General features: G+C 41.4%; 1 protein-coding gene across 2 annotated transcripts in view; it reads right to left on the bottom strand.

Moving 5' to 3' along the window:
• The window catches only part of MNAT1 (MNAT1 component of CDK activating kinase), a 117,906-nt gene that overhangs the window by 15,761 nt on the left and 77,912 nt on the right, over positions 1-24,233 (bottom strand). For both annotated transcript variants that reach the window (XR_014226547.1, XM_082284488.1), the window contains exon 7: positions 19,253-19,374. Coding sequence is in view for 1 of the 2 variants with exons in the window: in XM_082284488.1 (XP_082140614.1) it covers positions 19,253-19,374 (122 nt within the window). In the remaining variant the exon portion in view is untranslated. The remainder of the gene's footprint in view (positions 1-19,252; positions 19,375-24,233) is intronic.

A 24,233-nucleotide genomic window follows, 5' to 3' on the forward strand; every position in this document is an offset into this window, starting at 1 on the left:
ATCTCTTTATTTTAAAATACAGTTTTACATATCTTATTGCTGAGATTATTTGATGAAGTTTTCTCATCTGTGCAATCAGAGCAGAAGGACAGTGGCACTGAGAAGGCTGAGGCTGGAAGGCACATAGGGAGACCACTTGGTCCAGCCTCCCTGCTCAGCAGGGTCAGCTCAGGCAGGTTGCTCAGGGCTGTATCCAGTCATGTTTTAGTAGCTCCAAGGAGAAGCACTCCACAAACTACCTGGACAACCTGTCCCAGTGTTTGACCTCCCCTGCAGTAAATGCATTCTAATAGAATGCCATGGATTTCCATTTGTGTCCATGACATCTTATCCTCTCACTGGGAATCACTGAGGAGAGTCTGGCTCTGTCCCCTTCTCTCCCTGCCCTCCATCAGGTATTTACACACATTGACAAAATCCTTCCAAGCCTCCCCAAACAGATGGAAAAGTTCCCTCAGTCTGACCTCACACGACAGATACCCCAATCCCTACTCACTCCAGCATGGCCATGTCTCTGGCACCAGGGATGCCAGGAGAGGAGGTGCCCCTCACCAGTGCTGAGCAGAGGGGAAGCATCATCACCTCCCTCGACCTCCTGGTGACACTGCCTGGCAGAGCCCAGGAAGTTGGTGGCTTTTCTTCCCCACAAAGACAGGCTGCTGTGGGGTGCTCCAGGCCCTTCTGCAGGGAGCTGCTTTCCCAGCAGGTCAGCTCCCAGCCCGTGCTGGCACATAGAGTTATCCCAGCCCAGGTGCAGCACCCTGCAGTTCTCTTTGCTGAACACACAAGATTGCTGTGACACCATTTCTCCAGCCTGCCAAGGTCCCTCTGAAGGGCAGCACAACCATCTGGTGCATGAGTTGCTCCTCTGGACTTTGCATCACCTGCAAACCCGCTGAGGGAGCACTCCTTCCACAGCCAGGCAGGGAGGAAGAGGGTAGGCAGTGCTGGTCCCTCTATTGACCCCTGGGGTGTACCACAGCATCCTGCTTTGCTTTGAAATCCACAAATTAACAGGTATGTTAACAACACTGGATTGCATTGGTTTAACCAGTTGCCATTTTTTAATTTAAATGAGTGCAATATTTAAATATATGAAAGAATTTAGTCTGTTTCTGAATAGTATCTGCTGGTTCAACTTGTCCTTAAAAGTGAACTTCCTTCAATAAAACTTCGAAAATCATTTATGACTTCAGAGGGAGAGACAGACTTCTCTTTCTGAGCTGCTTTAGTATGTAACTAACCCAAATGGTGGATTTTCTTAAGAAATCATTTCTGCAGACAAAATCACCCCTTCACTTGAAGAATCCAGAGCAACAAGAAAGCTGTATTCCAGAACTGGGATTACAGCCAGTTTATGATGGATAAACATTGAATGCTTATGGCATAATTATAATGTCACAGCATTTGCTGCCAGAATTACAAAAAATATTCTTAAAATTATGCCCTAAATAGAATGGTGTTTAGTTTAGCTAAACTGAAGCACACTCCAAGAAATGTGAAAAAACAAACACCATGATTCCAAATCTCAATTATGCATACTAAGGGCCTGTTTTAATAAAAGTATATTTAGTGGCTGAATAAAATTTCTCAAAAAATAATTTTAAAGATAATGAATTCCCAATGTCCAAAAAAGCATCACATGCAATTTCATCACTGACTCATGTAAACTAACCTCAAATTTAACCAAATGCAACTGTGATCAATACTGTGTCAATCTGAAAGTACCTGGGGTTTAAGGCAACAAAACCAGATGCAAGGATGAGTAAAAATTTGGAACTCACAAACAGAATGGAGTTCTTGGCTACTAAAAGTTTTGGAACAGTTACACTGACAGGGAGAAGCCAAAAGAATGAGAAGTTTTGACAGTATTGCCGCATTTAGCAGGAAGAAAGTCAAGTGCAGGAGGAATAAAAGGGAGATAGTTTGCTACCATTGTATGTTATTTAACTTTTCTCTTTTAAAGATGGCATCCTCTACTTGAGGTAGGGACTGTTCCACACACCTCTGAACTGTTGTACAGTGTCTAGGGATGGACTTGCCATTATGTTCCTAGGCACTTTTGTAAGGCAAAACTCAGCAATAAAAACCAAAAAACCCAACCACATAAAATATAAACACTGCCAGATTTACCAACATATTCTTGAAAAAGCAGTAAGAGTTACTGAACAGTGAGACACAAAAAGGGCAGTTACATATAGGAGATTTGGGCCACAAAAGAAAAGGACATTTGAACTGATTCTACCTTCACTGTGAAACAAAACTGGAGGGTTGTGCATGACCTGCCCACCAATGCTCTGCCGTCCATCACAACCTCACAAGAAGGTGACAGAGAATAAAAAGTTGCCTACATCAATCCCTTTTTATTATTTATTTTATTTATCATCTCTTGGCAGTAACACTTATCATGAGGAGCAGTGGAAAAACCCATGAACTAAAAACAAAAATGAGGCTGAGAGGGGAAAAGGTGTCAGAGTGGAGAAAAGGGGAGCTTTATTTCTCTAGACAATAACCCCTACCATGACAGCCTCACTGGCTCCTTCTCCACTGACAGGAAATTTCTGTAAAAGAATCATGTGGTGCTGGAACACAAAACTGCAGAGGTTCACATATGAGACACGCTATAGGTCTGACATGGGACCAGTGAACCAAGTCAAAAGCCCAGTCCTCTCCTCTGCCTTCCAAATACTAAAATCTTAGAATGTGACAGAAACCTGTTGACTCTGACAGCATTTAAATTACGCCAATATGAAGCCAAAGCAGAACACCTAACACTGGCAGAAAAATAAGAAGCCCGGGACATCCCTGCTTCACAGGGTCTCCTGGAAGTTTTTATCTTCACAAAACTGGGCAGAAAATCCTAGAGGACCACAGAGGGGCAATGGATTTATGAGGTCTGAGAATCCTCAAAGAGGTAGTTGAGCTAGTTGATTTTATTATTTTATCCCTGAAAGCTTGAATAATAAAAAAGTTAAAGCAGAGCAAGCACCTACTAGAAAAGCATAGTGTCAGTATTGTCCTTTAGGCGTGTTTCCCTCCACACCTCTGGAAAGTTGTCTAGCATTTGACATAATTGGGAGGAAGAATTTTCTCCCCTGGCAAAGTCAGTTAACTTCACTGTATTTGTATCATCTGTCAGAGCTGAATCTGCTCCTTTCTTGAAGTCTGACACAAGCTCCTACACCTATTTGATGGATCAAACAGCTTATATAGAAATTACTGTGCTTTAAAGGGAAGTTCCATGGCCATGTCAAGTCAAAAGCTGCAAGACAAGAGGTGAGTGATTATTCTATTAGTGTACACTCCCCTGGAATATTAAAATACAGCCAAACTTTGTACTGAAGTTTAAGCTCTTTCATGCAATTTGCTATTTCATTATGAAACTCCTTTAGTCTTCAATCATTAGAGACATCTGTAGAAAATTAAAGTAGGTCTTTTTCCTGCTCTGTGTTCTTGAACTGCTTAATTTCTCATATTATTAAGATATATAAGCTCCTTGCTGTAACAAGAAATGTAAGAAATAGTGTGGGCTGCTGCTTTAACATACTGCCATAAACAGGTATATGCATGTTTATGCACTGAGTGTTATAACCAAGCTTTTTATCTTAAGGCTACATAAAATATTAGTGCTCTGTGAAACACCATTCAATGTGATGTCACTAGATTACATGTCACGCCACTCTTTGGCATCATAAGTTAATTGCCAGATCTCACCACATTTTATGGTCATTATAACTCAGGCTCAAACCCATTTCCCATCAGCTCCAATTTAATGTTTGCTGTACATCAATGTATACACCTCCTGATTAAAGGCAGCAGAGGAGAGAAGGGTAACACACACAACGTGCTTAACATAGTTCTCCAGTTAAAACATGAACACAAAGCAGCATGGTGGGTAATGCAGGAATGAAAGAACTTCTCCACTGAAACGCCTTTCCTCGTAATTGACTGTTAAAAGCAGCTAGACCAGTAATGCAGCTCTCCCAGGTGGTAGCCAGGGACTGGGAGCACTCACTGGATGCATAACTGGGAAACAACATCAGGGTCTCTGTGGACCCACACTCCACAGATTTTAAGTCCCTGAGCAGCACTGAAGAGCACATCACAGAAGAAAAAGTCACTCCTATTTGGGCACAGCCCTATTCTGAATTAAAACACCAAAGGCACTCGGACATTCTGTTGAGGAAGGGGGTTTGGTCCAATAAAATCTCTTTCCTACCAGAATCAAGCTGATGTTTGTATTGAGCTGGTGGAGCAGTGCATCACATCTGACAGGCTGCTGATGTGATTGAAGGGCAGAGAGCACAGGACTGTATTGATCTCTCAGCAGCAGGGCCAGCACTCCACGGAGCTCACTTTGAAGTAGCCCCATACAAGTATTGCATTATCTGCCTCATGAGTGCTGTGCAGGTTTTCAAAGACTTAAATAATATTATGGCACATAAATCTACTAAAGGCTAACCTGATGCCCTTTGTGAGTGAGAACTTCTTGTACTACAAAGGTTCTATCAGCTGGAGCCATGGAAGAGCAAAAACCACAGGGGAAGCAGAGCTGGCTCTTCCCAGACCACCTCTGTGCTACTCCAACACGGGCTGGAGCACACGTGAGCTAGAAGCCATCTCAAATACAGCCACACACACACACTTTACCATGAGTTTTGAATGATTTTCCTAGAACTCTTTATGGAGGTTAAATCTGTATCAATGCAAACTCCTCATTTTTTGTACAAAAAAGATTCAATTTTTTCAAGGAAAATAATCTGGTAATACTTCCAGAGGAATGCTATGGCTCTTCTTTCTGAGTTAGCTATCCTTCTGCATCAGAACTCTTATCCCTCAAATCCCCCTGGAGTACAAAAGTTCCCACTATATGCTCTGTCCATTTAATGCACTGCCACTGAATATATTCTACACTGACCTATGGATTTGTTTAACCAATATTGATCTCAAATTTCTTTACCCCGACAACTAAAATTGCTTCACCCCAAGAGCTAACACACCCCTCAGTGACACACCCCTCAGTGACACACCCCAATGAAAAGCTCAAGCTCACCTTTAGCTTTACAACAAAAGCAGGCAGTAACTTATTTAAGTACCATATTCAAATTAGTTTTCATGGGTGCTACTCAAAAGAAAAAAATTAAGCATGATTTAAACAGATAGATCTTAAGAAGCAAGTGTAAATGGGGATTCATCATTCAAAGAGGCATTTTCCCTGCAGGGATCTCATTTTATCCTAGTGATACTCAACAACTTTCATCTACAATTTGAATGAAAATATTAAATTCACCCACTGCAGAATGCACATCTGTCAAAAAATCTGAGGGGGCTGGGAAAATGGATAAATGGTTCAGGCTAATCTGTAGCATTTACTAACGTGGACTTTTTCCAGCTAGAGACGGCTTAATGGCAAAGGTCACACAGCCAGGAGCTAAGAACAGGTCACACAAACACAGCACCACAAATTAATTAATACTGGAAATAACACAGATAAAATGGTGGCTGACTTACAAAACCTGAGCTCTGGTTTCTTCTGGAGGTAAGGAGGTGGGTACAGACACAAAGTAGCATCGAGCAGGGGAATTCAGAATTCACCCTGGTGTTCTGCACTGAGTTCTCTGAGTGTTACCTTCTCTTTTCTGGGGCAAAACACTGAGCTTCAACTGCAGTTGCTGAAAAAAAAATCACTGCATTGCCAGACCTACAGAACACCTAATAACACAACAGCAATTACAGCAAGGAGTTATCACGTTGTAAATGTAAAATGATCCATCACAATATCTGCATACACACTCAGGCATGCACAAACATATGTATCAATCAAATAATTCCAGCAGAAATGACAGCTTTCCTGGGTGCACAGATCATGCCCTCAAAGCAGTTATTCCTGGTGCCCTAAATCCTACCTTCTGCTTGGAAGAATTAATGGTACCACTGCAGTTTCTTCACCACTTTGGCAGGCAGCAGAGTTTTGGGGAACTCTCATCCTCCCCTGTATCTACCCTCACCATGTGGCAGCTATTCTTCTGGGAGCACCCAGGCTTTTTATCAAAGGAAAAGCAGAATTTTTGGAAAGAGCTCATTAAGAGAGAATTTAATCACTGAGTTTATGTGTAGGCTGGAGAAAAGGTGAAGGCAACCAAGGAACATGCATGCTTATTTAGATGTTGCTTTCCTATTCAAGAAATTCTGCTAAATTTAGCATGTCTTCTGAATGTTTTTTGTTTCGTTTTTGGTTGGTTTTTTTTTTAACAGCAGAAATATTTTAAAGCCTCTCCTTTATTTGTATTTCTTGCTTTTCATATTGTTTTTGCTTTCTCAAGGAAACTGGCAGCTGAAATGGTGTTCTAAAAACAAGTTACACACATTTAGCAGTGTTGCCATTTCAAACACCAGGCTCAGCTGAAACTGCCGTGTGGTAAGATGATGCTGTTTCAGCTGCTGAAGCCCTCAAAGGACAAAAAAACGCTGAATAAAACCAAAATATAAGTAATGAGTCAACAAAAACTCTGGGATTTGTTGCAAATAACATCTTTCAAAGCAGCCCAAAATAGAGGATGCACTGCTCTTCGCAGACACCAGGAGCCTGTACTGTCACCTCCACCCAGCCACTCCAGTTTACATGGCTCTCTCTACTGGAAGTAGCAAGTACTTTCCAGAACCTAATGCTGATATTTCAAATTTTCAGATATTTCCATTTTTCAGATAATTAACTGAAGCACCTATGGGAGAAAGGAAAAAAAAAAGAAATAATGCACACCTGCATGAGGATGGCATGAAATAGACCCATACACAAGCACTGAAATCTCATCTGTTCGCAAGCCCCATTCATAAAGTCTTTTTCTAAGGGGATAAAAATAGCATTAAACGAAAATACATTGATTTTCTTTGCTTTTTCTGGTCTTCAATTCCCAGGGCAGACAGCCTGTAAAACTTGCTGCTGTAGTACATATGGGCAGCTGATCGGAGCAGAGAGCTCCAGGCAAGTTTTCAGCATTTGTTTCGAAATACAGGAAAATCAACCAGCAGCCAACATCTCCCAGAAAAGCCAAATACCTACAAACTCGGGGATGAAGAGCCTGCAGCACCAGCACAGGGCTCCACTGCCCACCCTCTGTCCTACGGGTAACTGCATTCCTTTGCTCCATTTGCAAACATCCCTGAGCCATGTGAGCACACTCTTCAATTATATGGAAGAGCCTGTGAGCACACACAGTTCATCCACCGTGTTGCAAAAGAAAGCAGCATCCACCCAGACTGCCCAAGGGCAGGAACATTAAAGGCACTTCTGTAAGGTCTAATCCTGTTCCCACTGAAGCCACTACAAATTCCTCTGCCAGGGCTGGGAGCAGAAGTGGACCTATGTTGAGCTTTTATTTATTTTTAAACCTATTACCCTCAGCACCCAAACAAGTTTGATGGGAATTTTTCAGAATAGTGTTTTGACACCTGAGCCAAAAACAAATCAGGGAACATATGAACTTCCTACAGCTCTTTGGAGAAGGCAGGGAAGGAGTCTGGAGGTGTTAACTGTGAGAACTCATGGAAAATGGTGAGCAGGGAGCTGCACTGAGCTATCCTTGCTGTCATCTCCAGGGTCTGTTATGATACTGTCAATTGTTCAGGTGTTTGTAGAATTGGACACCACCAGTTTTGTATGCTCTTCTGCTAGTCCAAGCTTTTCCTAGCACATTTAAGGCCTCAATAAATTGCATAAATACAGCAGACCTAAAAAAATCTATAGATCATTTCTGGGTGAGCAAAAGAGAGAGAGGTAATAAATGCAAAATACAAAAATACCAACTTCAGTGACTGTCCTTAGACAAAAGCCAAAAGATCAAGAAGGATCCTATGGCCTGGACTGCTCAAGGCAAGGGACTGCTGAGCCACAGCAGACTCCTGAAAGCAAACTCCAACTTGCACTCACACCTTCACAACAATACTTGCCTTGCTCCTGGGGAGAAAAAGAGCAGGGTGCACCTACATCATGGAACAAGGGAAAAAATAAAAAAGGTAAGATACGGTTTCCATATTTCAGGTTGTTTGCAGACTCTGTATCTGTGGGACTTTTCATTCCAAAATTAACTGTGTGCTGAAGAGAGTCTGGAACAGCAGAGCCTTTATGCTTCCAAGTTTTGAGACGGCCCCGGAGTGCAAAATCTCTTCTCTCTCATTTCTGGAATAGTTTTTGACAATTAGTAGAATCAATGACCACAGAGCAAGAAGTCTGCCCAATCCATCAGGGCCTAGATGTGAAAAGAGGGGGAAGAGAGAGAGAACCTTCTAATGACAGGAAGGGGAGAAGAGGTGTAGAATTTTTTTGGCTTTATTCAGGAGCATTTCCTCATGAATTCTGGAAGAGAGTCAGGGCATAAAGATAGCAGCCAGCACTTACCTCCTGCATCTTTTTAAGGGAGAACTAAAGAAATGTAGCAGTAGCAAATAAAGGAAACCATAAGTAACCTTCTCTGTGCAAGGCAGACACTACCCCAGTAGAGAGAGTTGGCACAAAACCAAGGTATAGAGGCTGCTTGGTAAATTCTCAATAAATATTAAAAACACAAGTGTGTTGATATCCACATTTTTTCCAAAGTTGCTGGAAAAATTAAAGCATGGGTCGATGCTCCTGAGAACAGAGGAGTCAGTAAGATCCCCAGGTTTAGGGGAAAGAACAAAGAGATGGAGAAACTATTATCCTGAATCTCAAATAATGTCGACAGATTCCGGAGATGAGAGAAAAGCGCCTGCACTGGAGCCAGGACCACAGCACCTTTTCCATCTTCCCAGAAAGGCTCACCCAGCTTTCAGAAGTGAGAGAGCAGAGGTGCCTGGAATCCAGGCTAGTGGAATGATGCCAGAAAGACATGGGACCTCCTCTTTCTACAGGTTTCCCCCTCTTTTCTCTCCTCATCACAGGTATGTCCATTGTTCCTATTGAGTCTACAAGGACAGAGGAGAAGGAAAGAATAGAGACTGCTTTGTTTTCCACAGAAGGCAGTCCTCATGCTCTGTGCTTATACATACATATATATATTTTCCATGTATATATATTCCTCTGCAGAGGAATAGTGGAGACCAAGAGCACAACCACCACCAGGTATCAGTAGGGTGTTAAACAGCATGAAGAATTTGCTCACCTTTACCATCATCTTAGAAGAAATACCATCAGGAGAAGATCTGACTGAATCCCTAAGCAAAAAAGCTATACCTGCAACAAGTCTGGATTGATGGGTCATTAAAAGCAGTGATTAAAATACCTTTTCATTTATTTATTAATTAAAAAAAAAAATTAAAATACAGAAGAAACACAACCACTTCCAGGACAACGGTAACCAAGCATGTAGCAAGTGTATTACACCAACCTCCATAATAAATCCAACCTGCTAATATTTTCAACACTGTATTTGTTCTGGCACATTTTTGCATTACTCCAACACTATTTTAAACAAATCCTTTCACTGAGGAAAATGTCAATGTATCAAAACTCTTTTTTAAACTAATGAGTTTCCTTTTTTGCAAAGCAATTACTTTAAGTACTGAAAGGGTTTCCATGACACCCTCCACTTTCAACTGACAAATATCAGCAATAGTTGGATTTAAAACAAACAAACTGAAACCCCCAAATCAGCAGCGTTTGACTCAAGGAAAAACATTAAATGTTTTCAAGCAGAAGCATTGAAAAACTTACTCTTACTGAAAGAAAAAAGTATGTACACACACCTGCTTTTCTATCAATCTAAGCAGGAAACCATTTCACTGCTGCATCATAAGTACAAGAAAAGTGCTTATTAAAACATTAATCACAGTCCATTATATTCTGACTCCATACCAGAAGTTCCCATTACATCACTGAAAATATCTATTAACCAAAACCTGATTCTGACAAGTTACAGAAGTGTAGTGTTTAGGATTTAGTAATGTAAAAGTCAGTTTTAGAAGAACAGTTACACAATTGATTTTGCAGTGGCAAGCAACTATAATTAATTGGTTTTGTGACATTTATTACTGCAGTGGGGTTGATTTAACTGGTGTTTCTACTGTAAAATTATTAAAAAATTATTTCAAACTTCATCTACTTTTATTAAACACATTTATTGTGAAGGTATTTAATACCCGGGGCTGGCTAAACAATTTTAAAACGTGCTGGATATACCAGTACATGTAAAACTGTATTGTCTTGTGTAAATATGGGCCTTGTTTAGAACCACGTCTCACAGGAAATTATGCCAAATGAAAACCATCTCCCCTTCTCCTCTCCCACTGAAAAGGATTTATGTTTTTACATTTAATACCAGTTAAAGAAACAAAAATATGGTGGCGTTACCTTCAAGCCTGAGCAATAGCTCAGCTGTGAAGTCCCATTATGTTCAAACCTCTGCTTTGTTATTAGAAACACAGCCTAACTCAAATGCTTCAATTTGGAAGAGGGAGAAATGAACAACTCAATTCTTTCTGGAAGCCTGGCACTACATGTCTTGTTTACCTAGAACAGTTTTCAACTGACTACTAGCAAGGCTTTAAAACCGAAGGCATGAAATTCGTTCCTAAGTGTGTGTACATAATCTCCAGCCAACCATTTTAACTGTGGGTACTTTCCTCAAGTCCCTGTAAGCAGCACCACTAACACAAAAAAAAAAAAAAAAAAAAAAGCTATAATGCATGACAGGAAACACATATTGTGTTTTTTACCCCCTTGACCCAACACAGATGAGTCTCTAACTACAAAAGGCACCTGAGATAATAACCTTTAACCTGTCCTTGGACATCTTCCAATTTCAAAGATCCAAAGAGCTTCAGTCAAGGTACTTTTAGGGTCCCCCCTTCATATCCAAGGGCTTCTTTCCATGCAGCAGCTCTGGTCTCAGTTACCCCTAAAATCTCTGCTGCTCCACCAGGTGTGATGGCCATCTGGGACAGATGCACACACTGCTAGAACAGAAGGAGCCAGAAACTCCAATTCTTTTATGGGTGTGGAAGACTTGGATGGGTTTGGTTTTTTTTTGTTTGCTGGTTTGTTTTTTTTTAAGGAAACTGGGAAAAATAAGCAAGGGAACACACAGGTGATGGGATACCATTAACTCTTAAGAAAAGTTCTCCAGTTCCACTTTTCCCTCCAGTGTGATCTAATCTAAGGGACCACAAGGTCAATATCAAAATAAGAAAACAGACTACCAGCCCAACCCTTAAAAATCTTGTCATCCATCACTATCAGGAGTGAGAGCAGTTACATACACAGGATGAAATTTATCAATGGAATTACTGACTTTGGCAAGTGACACGCTCCTGCAGGAAGAGATCCCTCACTCCTACCACTAAGCACTCTTTGGAGAAGCTTTAAACATTATAGACTCCTTCAACAAAGCCATCTGAAGGGGGTTAAAGAATCACAAACTACTGCTTCAAAAGCTGCAGAAAGCTTCAAGAAAGACACCCCCCCTGTGCTTCCCTCTGCCATTTAAGGAAACTCAGAACTTACCTTTACAGCCATTTGATACCTGAACAAAGTTTTCATTCAGAAGGCTGCTTTACAACTGTATTTATCAGTGTCAGAGTCAAGATGATGCACCATTTCTGGCTTTATTTTCCTATTTAGGAGTCTATTTTGCTGGCTGTCTCTGGCTAAATATTTTCATTTTACATACCCTCCCCTTCTTAAAACAACAGTGTTGAAGGGCTCCGAAAGCCTCTCTCTCCTCCTTTCCACACTTCCTTTTGAAATTTTTATTGCAACAAATTTTTGCAAACGCTTCAGAAGACAAATTCAAAGAGGGTGCTCATCATCCTTCTACTTCAACTACATCTGAGACCAAATAGTTTAAGATTAGTGCATCCAAATAGACCCTTGAGGAGAACATGCCAGGGTTTTCTTAGATTGCTCCAGAGCAAGTCCTTGTCGTGCCATCTCTCCTGACAGCCAAGCACAGAGCAGGGGTGATGCCCAGATGTTGATGAAGAGGAGGATGAAGAAGAGCTCAGCAATGGGCTTCCATGAGCTCCCCCACTCTCTACCACACAGACTTTGCCCCCCATGACTAAGGTGTTCCTGCCTCTGTACTCTAACACTGGGCTTAAAGAAAGTATTTGGGGGCTCTGTCCCAGGAAGAACTACAAAAGCTGGAGGACACTGAGGCCCTGCTGTTGTTGAAATGAGAGATAATCAGGACAGATCTCTTCTGCATGTACAAAATGTATTGTTTTTCTTGTGGCAACCACATAATTCCCAGTGCAATTATCCATCTGGCTGAGGAGCCAGAGGAGTACTCAAAAAGAGCAACCTGATGGAGTGCAGGAGAAACAAGGAAGGAAAAATGTAGAGAAAAAAGAAAACAACTCAGCACAAAAACCACTGATCTCAAATTTACCACAGAATTTCAGAGATGCAACAGAAGTCCTAAAGTTAACTTCTACCAAAATACAGCAGCTAAGGAGGAAAGTCTGTGGACATAAAAAGTCACAAGAGAACAAGACATCAATAGCAGTATCAATGCAGGGGATGGGGGGAAGGATGGAAGCAAAGAAGGGCTTTCAATAACAGATAAAAACTGTCACAGACAATCAGGTCTTTTTAAGTGGCTGGTAGTAACAAGGCTTTGATTTGCTGAGACACAGAGAGCACAGAAAATAGGGCATTTGGCCCACACAATTGCTGGATGCCTCCTGACACATTATAATACATCAGCAGACAGCTTTGCCTTACACCTTTCAGCTGCCCACTTAGCAGCACTGCCTCCACACCTGCAGTGACAACTCAGGGTTTGCCTCCTACAAATTCTCAATAATAAAGCCAATATTACCATCCTGATTTTCCAAAGTAATTTTAAATATTTACTGCTTGATCCCACAGCACAGTTTGCAGACAAATCTCCGTTCCATTAAGGCTCTGAAATTCTTTTTCTTCTTCATACTGTAAGTATTTTAATAAATGTATGATTTAGTATTCAACAAGCCCACACTACAGAAAGAGTATTCTGGAATAAATGGTATAATTACATTTCCTACAGCGACCTTGTAATCTCCTGAGTATTTATTCTAGACTAAACAGCCTTACTCAGCTGCCCTGTGTCTGATTGTCGATGAAAGAAGCTTGTTTGACAACTGCTTCGAGCAGAAACATATTTTTTCCATGATTGCATGAAAAAGTAAAAAAACATTACCAGACCGGTATTCTGAGCACAGAGACTCGTGTTAGATTGATGAGTTAATTTGGAAGCCAAACGCCAACAAAAACAACCACCATGGACATTCTGCTGTCATGGCCAGCTTTTGAGGTTCATTTAGTGGTACACACACAGCTACAGCCAGCTTTACATATAAGAAACTGCGTGGTATATGCAGGCTTCCTTCTTTGTTTCTTCATATATTTTCCATATTCTCTGCTTTTATAACCCTCCCGAGACCTTTTACAGTTACAGAACCCACACTATACCCACAGGTGGGCGGGCAGGAAGCAAATCTCTCCATTTCATAAGCAGTCCACTTTTAATATATTCAATTGCTAATGACCTTGACAGAAGAGCTCCATGCAAAACACCATATTCTACGGGGTGTCGTTTGAAATGTTCATAGACTTTTTTGCCAGAAAGCTGATTTCTTAAACAGTAAGATTTCAGACTTACTGAAGGCTGCACTCCTTGATTTCCATTCAGCTGGAAAAACTGGTGCTAATCTACCTCCCCTATATTAAATTTGCATCCTTCCAAAATCCTAAAATGAAGCCTGTAGGATTTCTGTGGAACGCTAAAGCAATACCAGACAGTTTCTATATCAAACCAGATTAAGATGGTTTACAGGCAGTTCTGTTGCCTTGTTCTCTCCTGTCTTGAAAGAGACAGCACATTTGGCCATATTCACTATTCCAAAAAAGGGTACCCACACAGTACTTGTTGTACTTTTTTTGCCATTCACAGGTTTTTATCCAATTATTCATGATAAAATGAACAAAAAATAAAAGGCTGTATGGAAATGTAGCTGAGTCTTTAAAGCAATAATCACTCCTTACCTGCCAATTCTCTTTCATTAGGTACCCAATGCAAAATGTTTTGCAGCAGACAGAAATCTATCTGCTGAGGATCAGGCCTTGCAACAGGAGACTGGGAAATTCAGACCATATGCCTTGGTAGCCAAGAGAATTCCTGCAAGGAGTGTAGCCCTCTATGTGCCCTCCAAAGAAAGACAAGCTTTCCTTGATCTTACTCAATCTTTTGACTCTGACTACTGAGCTTATTGAGAGACTAGATTCCATTAAAAGGAGCAGAATGAATTCAGTGTTCAAAACCAATGGGCCAAAGCAGATCAAATCAGCCCTTCGTTTGTGGCTTTTCTCCTTTTCCAAGATTCAAGAAATATCTGCATACCCCAGTGACAGAGCAGATGTGAAAAATCACCTGCTATGACTTTTAAAGCCCAGCAGTCCTGTCACCCATTCAAAATCAATTCTCAGTTATTTCACTGTCTTGAACCCTACACAGACACTGACAGGGTTCTAGCAGAAGCTAATCCAGCCAAGGACCAGCTCAGCTATGCTGTAAGAATAGTTTGGAGACTATCCTGACTTATGCCTCACTTAAAAAAAAAAAAAAAATCACAATGACTGACAGCAAAGAAGTTACACGAATCATTTCTAGATTGAGTGCCAGAACTCTACATGTGTTTCAAATTACACTACAACACTGTACAACAAAGAAATATGCAGAAATTTTCCACTTGAAGTGAAGGTTAAAAATTAAACACTAACAAAGCTCTAACAGATATGAAACCCAACCTCATCTTAATGTGAAATTTAAAATGCCTGAGCTGTCCTACACTAGGAAAAAAGGAATGAATCAATCCAGTTGTTCACAAGAAAAAGCACAGTGGGCTAAAACATGTTCACTGTATGTACAGATTTTCACAGCACTCCCACTCTGCTTCAGTACTTACCCCCTCAACTCTTAAAATCGCATTCTGTTTAGATTTACTTCTAATTTATCAAAGTATATTACCTATCCTCATTAGATTAGTGTTCACCATTGAAATTCATTTTCTGCATCTTACTTAAACAAAACACTGACTGGGGTGATCCTAACAAAGTGGTTATACCTGAAAACAAGTCGATAGATCAATGGGAAGTCACATTTTTCACTAAAGAAAAGAGAAGGAAATCTGATTTTTTATATACATATATATATATTAGGCTTGGATCTCTCCAAAGCTAAGTAGGCAAACACTATTTTATTTTAAGCAGTCCAGGCTTGACTTGATCACAAGGTCTGTTGCAAATCGAAATTTTTAACCTGACTTGTAAATTACGTCAATTTTATGAGAATGGTGAGGATATGACTGGCACTGCTGAGTATGATCCACTTTGGATTACAGGAGACTGTTTCTAAACTTTGAGTCATGAAGTTCATATATCTTTACCCAAAATGTAATCACATAGGCAGATTTTCAATTTATAGTCAGTTTTTAAGTGGCTTGTGTATGGCTCTTCACAGCTGTAAAACTTCGTGGCTGCTGTGTGGCTGCTCCTGTTAGACAGACAGACTTACAATTACTGCCAAGAAAGTCTACATTTTTCAGGACCTCCAAAAAAACATCATTTGGGTCCTCAGGGGTTTTTTGTTGCTGTTTTCTTTTTCTTTAGAACCAAAACTATGTATCAAACATATATTTTTAAAGCAACACACCACTTTCCATCCCCATCCAGGGTTATTCTTTTGCTACTTGGCACATCAGTTTGTTATATTTTTCATTTCTTTTGTTTTCCAGTAAGAAAAATGCAGACCTCCAACCACACAAATTCAGCATGCTCAGCAAAAACATCAGGAAGAAAAAAAATAAAATAAAGAGAGACAGGCCTTTTTTGCCCATCTAAGAAAAGTAATGGCAGCAAGTGCCCAAGCACCCGGGTGCTCCTTGCATTCTCTTGCAGCCAAACACCTCTGCTCCCCAAAATGCAATTCAACAGATTTGCACCACTTTGAACCAAAAGGTGACACTTCCCACTTCAGTTAAACTATACCAAACTAATAGTTTGTGGTGACAGCAGAAGTTCCAGTAGAGCCCTTGATAAGACAGAGATCTCTCTCTCCAAACATATAAGTTGCCCTCAGCTCTGTGCAGAAACATTTCTGAATGCATGTCCCTGAACACTTCAGTAATTCAGAGCAGTGACAAAGTCACACAGACCCAGGGCTGTTCGTCATCGTGGAGGGACAGGCAGCTGCAGAAGCTGCCCCCAGGATGGGCACGTTCCAGTGATCCAAGACCCCACTTTCCTCCAAGGGCAGCACCACATGTTTGGGAGATGCTCTCACACATCCTCTCCCCTTTTCCAAGTCACGTTTCCATCTGACAGCTGAGACAAGCATGAGCTGGTCCTCGAGTTTGAACAACCAAAGTGACCTTTATGGGGGGCTGAAGGACACAAACCCCTACACATTACACCAATCATTTGTGTTGGGGGAAAAAAAAAACCTAAATCTTCATTATTCTCTGATTTCCAATACCCAAACAAAAAAGTGCATAAGGATTGTTAATGCTTTTCTGCAGTACTTAAGAAAAAAAAAAAGAAAATTTACAGCCCCGGGGGAAATTGAAAACAAATTTGTAAGAACAATTTGAACATAAATATCCTTTTTTTCCAAAATATACAAACTCCACACAGAAGAGCAGTGGAAAAATACAAAATCAAGTTTATGGTCTGCTCATGAAGTGTTTTGAAAAGCCTAATAAGCAAATAATACAAGTCATCTTAAAAAGCATTTTTTTTAAATGATAAAAGATTCCTTACAAATGTTCTACATGATCCCTTAAGGATTTACCCTTTTTCTTGCTCTTTGCTAAAACCTTCTTGCCACCTGTGTCCTTCATTACATCAATTCACCAAGAAAAAGAAAAAAGTTCTGAAACCTAAAGCAAGTCTTGCAGAAGATAAGAGGTTAAGGAATATTTAAAAAACCATGTACTGAGTGTTTTGAAGATATAAAACTGTATTTTTTTAAAAAAGTCAATAAATTATGCTACCTGAAATGAATTCAAAATCACCAGGTTGACAGTGTCTTTGCAATAATTCTGGCTCCAGAAACTCAGATAACAGCCTGTACATTTGAGGGAACTATTTAGCAGCAATAAATATCCAGACTGCAAAGTTATTAACAGGAAAATGAAAAGAGGGAAAACCCAAAATTTAAAAAAATGAAATAATTAAATACATTTAGAATCGTACAATGGTTTGGGTTGGAAGGGACTTTAAGGACCATCTAGTTCCAACCCCCCTGCTATGGGTAGGGATGCCACCCACTAGGCCCACAGGTGGCTCAAAACCCCGTCCAACCTGGCCTTTTATAAGCACAAATAAATAGGAAACTAAAAATCTTTAGCTGGAGAGGTTTACATTGTGCCCAGCTCTTCTGCCTCACCCAGGCAGCTGTATGCAGCTGCCTGAAAAGCCCCAAAGCAGGGACAGAGGCACATTAGTTAAGCATTCATCATCAACAGGAAATGCGCATGAGTTCATATAAACACAGAAACACAAATATATAAACCAACAGCCCTGCACGGCTTAAGGTATTTCAGACACCCCATGGAATAGGGTTAGAGCTGTACTGGCTGGGAACCCACAGCAATGATGTATTTGTTTTGGAATGGCAAACAGCCTCAGGACTCAGAACTCTTCTGGTGGGCACCACCAACCCACCCACCCATGAGCCTCCCCTTGCTGCCGCAGCCACCCCGCACCCCTCAACTCCTTCATCACCTCCACAGCCAAGCCCAACAAGCCTGGTTGCTCCTGTTCACAGGAGGAAAATGACACATTTAAAAGTGTCTCCAAGAAAAGACTGTGGCATTGTTTGCAAACCCTCCTCTGAACACCCTCCCACATGGATGCTGCAATGCAACTGCAGAATTTAAAGGATTTTGTTCCACGAAGTGTTGGGACTGCCTCAGAACCAGTGCCATTAAATGCAACGGACATAGATGACAGCATTCCTGACAGATTTGGACACCAGCATTCATGGGGCACAGGCAAAGGGAATCAGCCCTGCACAAGTCATCTTTTTCTCGTTTGTGATGAGGCTGAGGGGGCCTCCAAGCTCCCCTCACACTGGAGGTCCCTGACAGCTGTGCTCCATCCAAACAGGTGGCAAAGGCTGAACCAGGCTCTGTCCAAGTTTAAGCTGCTAATTAATACTTGGTTGCAGAAGCTTGATACCAGATAAAAAATACAGGCATCAGGAGGACACAGAAACAGTAAAAATGGAGACAGCCTCAATTCCAGACAGCCTTCAGTTTTCTGAAGCACCATTAGGTTGCTTATTTACCTTACTTAGTCTATCTACCTCTGTCATTTCCTGGATGAGACACAACTTCTCCCATGCCAGTGAATTAGATGGGATTCCTGTTTGGATTTCAGTGGTCTCTGAAACTGCACACTAAATTGCCTCAACTTTGTTCCGTACTTTGTGGCTTCAGTTTTCCCAGATTGCACAGCCAAACATAAACTGTTGTTTTTTAAACTCTTTCTTGCCTTGCCAGCCTGCACATTCGTTCTGCCATGCAGTTTTCCAGGCACTGGAAGTGCTGATGACCTTGAGAGTCAGGCCATGATGAGCTGGGTGACACTACCCCAGTAGCTACACGTTTTCAGGTGGCATTTCAGCCATGAACACGTCTCTAGAGAGGAAACACATCTCTTTTGGACTTCCTAACCTCCTTTACCCATGCACAGAAGGTTCCCAAACTCCCTTCCAAACATGGCTGCACACCACGATGCTGCCAAGCTGCTGGACCAGCCCTGCATTATATTTTTTGACAAAGTTAAGCTCTGTGCTTCATTTCTCACAAACACAGTTTGACTGTAGACAGCAGTCGACAAGTAAATCTACCCTTTTCCATGGCAAACAGCCCAACTTTAATATTTTTACTGGCTTACAGCTGGGTAAATTAAGCCCCAGATTTTTATTTATTTATTTTTTAATACCGTGCAACTGAAAATGAACAGCTACTTCACTACGACTGCCAAGGACAACCTTAAAAACACTAATGCAATCCAGTCCAGCTCTAAATAGATCTATAAAGGCAAGAGGACCAAAAATTTCAGCTTATCCACCTAAACAAAATGTTGGTTGGGCAGGAAGTCTAATATTTTGTAAAGATCCTTAAAATAAAAAAAAAAAGGAAGAAAAAAAAAAGATCCCTGGCAATCTGAAGATGGTAACAATCCCAGCTATAATGCCATGAAATGGGAATTAAAATGCGCTGATTTACTTACCCCAGCCTTCCCAGCATTTCAGGCTCTGGAACTTGTGGTCCATATGTCTCCACTTGCAGAGGCTGATATTCATACAAAGTTTCCTCTAACTTTTGAATGGGAGCTAATGAAATATGCTGACCCTGTTGAAAAGCAAAAAAAAAAAAACAAAGTTAAATTTCTACATACTGGGTCAAGGTTTTGTTTTTACTTTTTTTTATATGCAATATAAGAACAAGCATTAACTTGGTCCAGACAAACACCATCCCATTAAGAACATGGTGTTCGCTGTATCGCTCCATGATTCACATTTTTTTACTGGGACCTACAAATTGGAAGTGATGTTTCGTGAGCTGTAATTGTTTGGACAAGAAGGAAGGGGGGAAGATTTATTCAGGGCAAGTTTACCATTAGCAAGTACAGCTGCTTCCAGTGTCACTAGCAAAATTATTATTAGGCACAAATTTCATTTATCTGAAGTACTACCAAACAAATGTTTCTGAGCAACCCTACTTGATTCTGTAATCAAAGATTTCCTGAAAGCCCTAATTACAAAGGGAAGCCACTTTCCTTTCTCTCCACAGGCTTTGTAAGCTCCCATACATAATGGCTCTCAAGATAGACTTTTACAGAGCAATACAATTAATTCATTCAGCAAATTCCCATTTGTTTCATAATTAAAAATATAGAAACACACAAACATTAAGTTTTCATTCCAGATAGTACTTCTGCAAGCCCTTCAGACGACTGAGAAATAGTGAGACATTTCCACACCCTTCCTCTCCAAGTCCCTATCACTCGGAGCTCTCACAAAGTAGGAGACTTGTGGCTGGGAAGGAGGGGGTCAGGAGGATCTGAGATAGAGCCAAAGTTAACAGATGTTGCTGCGTGACATTCTACACTGATCTGTTGATCTTTCACACAGTTTCAATTTTCTACTGTATTCTATGGTGCTCACAAAAATTAGCAGCAGCAGCAAAAAGATGGAGCATCGTGAGCTGCCCCAAAACAGCCTGGCTTTCCCTGTAGAAATTGAGCTTCCCATCTGCAGAATGCAGGAATTTAGCAAAGTAGTAGTATTGTTTTTGTAGACATTTTGTCTGAAACAGGAGATGGGAAGCTTTCCACAGTGTAATGCTGTGTATAACCCTGGCTCCCACTGGTGATCACTTACTGAGCTGAGCTTCCCTGGGGCCACTCCTGTGAGCATCTACTCCCTCAAGTGGAAAATGCAGGCTCCTAATGTGGGACACTGGGTTAAAATTAACTAAAGAGGGGAATGAAAAGGTCTGTAGAAGGAGAAAGCTGTTAATTAAATTTGTGGTTGAAGACAGTGACCTTTCTGAATTTGGAGAAGAGATATTTTTGTTTAGGGAGTTGCAGAAAATAGCTAAGAAAACTGAAGATGTAAGCCCTTGAGAAGTGCAATCGTGGATCTAAGCCGATCTCTATGGAAATATCAGCGGCTCAAGTTTTCCATTGAAACAGCCCTGTGCATGTGATGAAGACAGAGAGTTTTAAGCTTTTTCTGCACTGCCTAGAGGACTGGAGAGGCTGCTGCTAACACTGGTATGGGGACAGTGTCCTGGAGATGAGATGTGAAGGAAGTTCTCCAGTCAGCCATGCACCACTTTCATTTATGTGCTACAAACTATTGCTGCAACATTAAAAGAAGGTTACCACACATTTTAAAAAAGTAGGAAAAGAAAGGTTAAAAATTCAGCTTTAATCCCACTTCATGATATTTTAGGACATAAATGCAGGGGGTTCTTTTTCCTAGAAGTTGTCAATTTAAAATCTATTCAAGTTTATTAAAATATAATACTTTGTAACTATATTTATGTGGGCCCCTTACACCAATTGCAAAAGGTTAATGCTTAAATAAGACTCTTAGATTTGAATTTTTAGCAACATCTTTGTCTCTAAGCAAACCAAATGGAAAATCATACCAACATTTTACATGTGTACAACCTCATCTGGGGAGTGAAGTCTCTCACTCTTTCCAAACCCAAATTTTGTTCCAGCCATAGAAGAGAAATTTCAGTTTTGGGCAAAGATCAAAACCACGGTAAATATTTTGGGAAGTAAATTCTGTGTGGAAAAAGGGAGAATCTCAGATTCCAGGCACCCCATCCCTTGAGGACGCCACCAGAACAGCTGCTCACTGTCAGCAGAGTTGCCACTGGTGCCTTCCTGACACTTTGTTAACAAGAGCAAGTTCTGCCAGCATTGGCCAAGAGACATGGGAAGGCTCCCAACACATGGACTGGGCTCATCACTGGCCTCCTTCCCCACCATCATTTATGGGGCTACAAATGTCCACCTCTGGGAGCTCCTGGGAGGATGGGATGAAAATGTTTCATTTTCCTTCCCCTCTTTGTGGGGTTCCCAAGAAGCCTGAGGTCACAGGGGATCACGATGGTCATTATCTCTCAGATGACCGAGCAGTAACTGTAAGGGAGCTGCCCATGAATGGTGGGAAGGCAGACTGTCTGCACACCAGGGGTAGGGGGGGCACAGGGGTCATGAGGAAGGACCTCTCTGTGAGGTGTGGAATTGCACCACCAACTCACTGTGGTGGCCTGGAGAGCAGCAGAAAATTGGAGGAGGAGCTGCATTATAGAAACCATCCACCCTTGAGCTGGTCTGACCTCATGTCCAGCACAGGCCAGGACATTTTGTGTTCATGTATGAAGCCCAACAACAGGCAGTTCAGCCAAAACACCTTCTTTTGAAAGCCATCCAATCTAGATTTACAGATTCAGATCATAAAGGTCCAGGCACACCCCTAGGTAAATTGTTGCAATAGTTAATTATCTGCACCACTAAATACTGGCAACTCATTTCTGGTTCATCAGATTGACTGTCTCCTATGTTTTTCTCACCTCCCTCATGGGTCAAGGTGCAAGTATTAGGAACCAGGTTGTACTTCTGCATGGCAAAACAACTGCACTGGTCTGTGTGCAGCCAGCAGATCTGCACCTCAAGGAGATTATGCAGCTGGATGAGACAGCTCATTTGGTTTTGTTTCCCAAAATCACAACTTTAGCTGATGGGCTTTGGCAACATGGATTACGTTCCACTTAGCAGTGGGTAAAAAGCCCCATGACCAGCTGTTGTTCCTGCCCTATAGCTGTCTGGCCTTTAGGCTCCTGAGCTCACAGACCTCCAAATGAGCACACAGGTTAGCGAGGTCCCAGAACTGGGTATGGCACAGACTGGTGCAAAAGGCTGGGATGGAAACCAAAACCATTGGCCTTCCTATTTCCACAGATGTTGGGATAAGCTGACTCACAATAAAACCTTGCTGAAGCTAAAAGGCTCAATTTGACCACTATTATCTCACTTAAAAGCCGTTTGACCAGAAGCCTCCCACTTTTGTCTTTCTGTCCCAAGTGGTCCCTAACCACTTCATAACAGACTGGTAAGGGAAGCTGCTGTGTAACTTCAGACACCACAACAGAGAGTAACTGTTACTTTGGACTTACACAGCACTTTTACAGATCCAAAACCCATTTCTAATCTATGAGGTAAGACTTTTAAATTTCCTGTATTCCACCTAGACAGTCAGCCTTACCTCTTTCCAGCATTAGGAGGCATTTATCAGCATGCTGAAACCAAAATGAAAGCAGTGGAGCCAAGATCCTGCTTCTGCATTGCTTTCTCCTGACAAACCTAAAACCTGATGTGGTCATGGGTAAGTATTTCTAATTCCCCTTGGATGCTGTAATGTTTGTGTAAAAGAAGCTGACAGCATCCAAGTGAATACAGAAAAGGCTTCCAAGAACACAGACAACACTTTTTCCTGCCTCCTCTCCCTCCCATCCCAATCTTCGCGGCATACGAGTGTTTTCCCTACGATTATTTTAGGCACTGGAGCTGTCTATTACATACTGGAATGTATGGAACCACAAAACATGCTGCTAATTAGAAGGAAGGCATTTGCTTATCCTTAGGACTTTGTTTATATAAAAGCCTGCACAGCAATGGATTTGTGAGCAACTGACACTCTATTCATGTGCTGTACGGGTTCAGATGAGAGACATACAGGATTAAATTGGGAGGGGAGTTGAATAATGTCTTTGTATGAGAAGTAAAATTGACTGGCTGATACATGGTTTGAGACAACTGTCAGCTGAAAAAGAAACAAAAGCAGTGGCCAGTTTTGGTTTCAGATTGTGATACAACATGGCATTAATCAAAGAAAAAGCCATGGATTACAACAAAGAACTGCCCTTGGAGTAACAAGGAGCTTACTTTAAACAAAAACAACACTCTTTCAGGAGGAATCATGGCTATTAGAACATCAAAATTATAGTGTATCAGTGCACCTTTCACACAGGTTTGGGGAAAGACTCTTGGCAGATGCCAGGTACATCAGTATTTGCCTGCTAGCAGAAAGAGGTTATTTTAGCAGAGTACAGAAATATCGGCCCAAGTTGCAGCATTCACACTTCCTCCCATCCTGCCCTCTTCTCCCTATCCCTGCTTCCAAAACGATACAGCCTCCCTTCACCTCCTTCCCTCAGCAGCAAAAAGAAACAACTGACAGCCTTCCCAGAAATCTTTCAAGTGCCGAGGAGGAGGAGAAAGGAGACTGACACCAAAAAATGCACTAGTAGGGGAAAGAGGAGAAACGGCTATGCCACAAAAACATCCCCAGGCAAGAGACAGAAGCCAGAGACTGGGGTCAGTAAAACTTGTCCAGACAAGGCAAGTTTCTGTACTAGCAGCAGCTGGACTAGTTGCTGGAGCTAATCTTCTTGCTTTTTTAATTTCTCTCTGCTTAGGAACTTACTCAGCTCTGCTATCACCCCACTTCCACAGCACACGTCAGAGAACAGAAACAGTGACATTCACGCTACATCTCATTAAGTTGGATTGCAGCAATGTTATTTTTATTTAACCCTTTTCACTGTCAGGTCACTCTCCTGAGCCTGGCAAAAGGAGATGAGGAAGAACCAAGGGCTGTGGGATGCCAGGACATGATGCTGCTAAAACA

Source organism: Coloeus monedula (genome assembly GCF_965178545.1).
Source record: "Coloeus monedula genome assembly, chromosome: 6".
Classification (NCBI taxonomy): domain Eukaryota; kingdom Metazoa; phylum Chordata; class Aves; order Passeriformes; family Corvidae; genus Coloeus; species Coloeus monedula.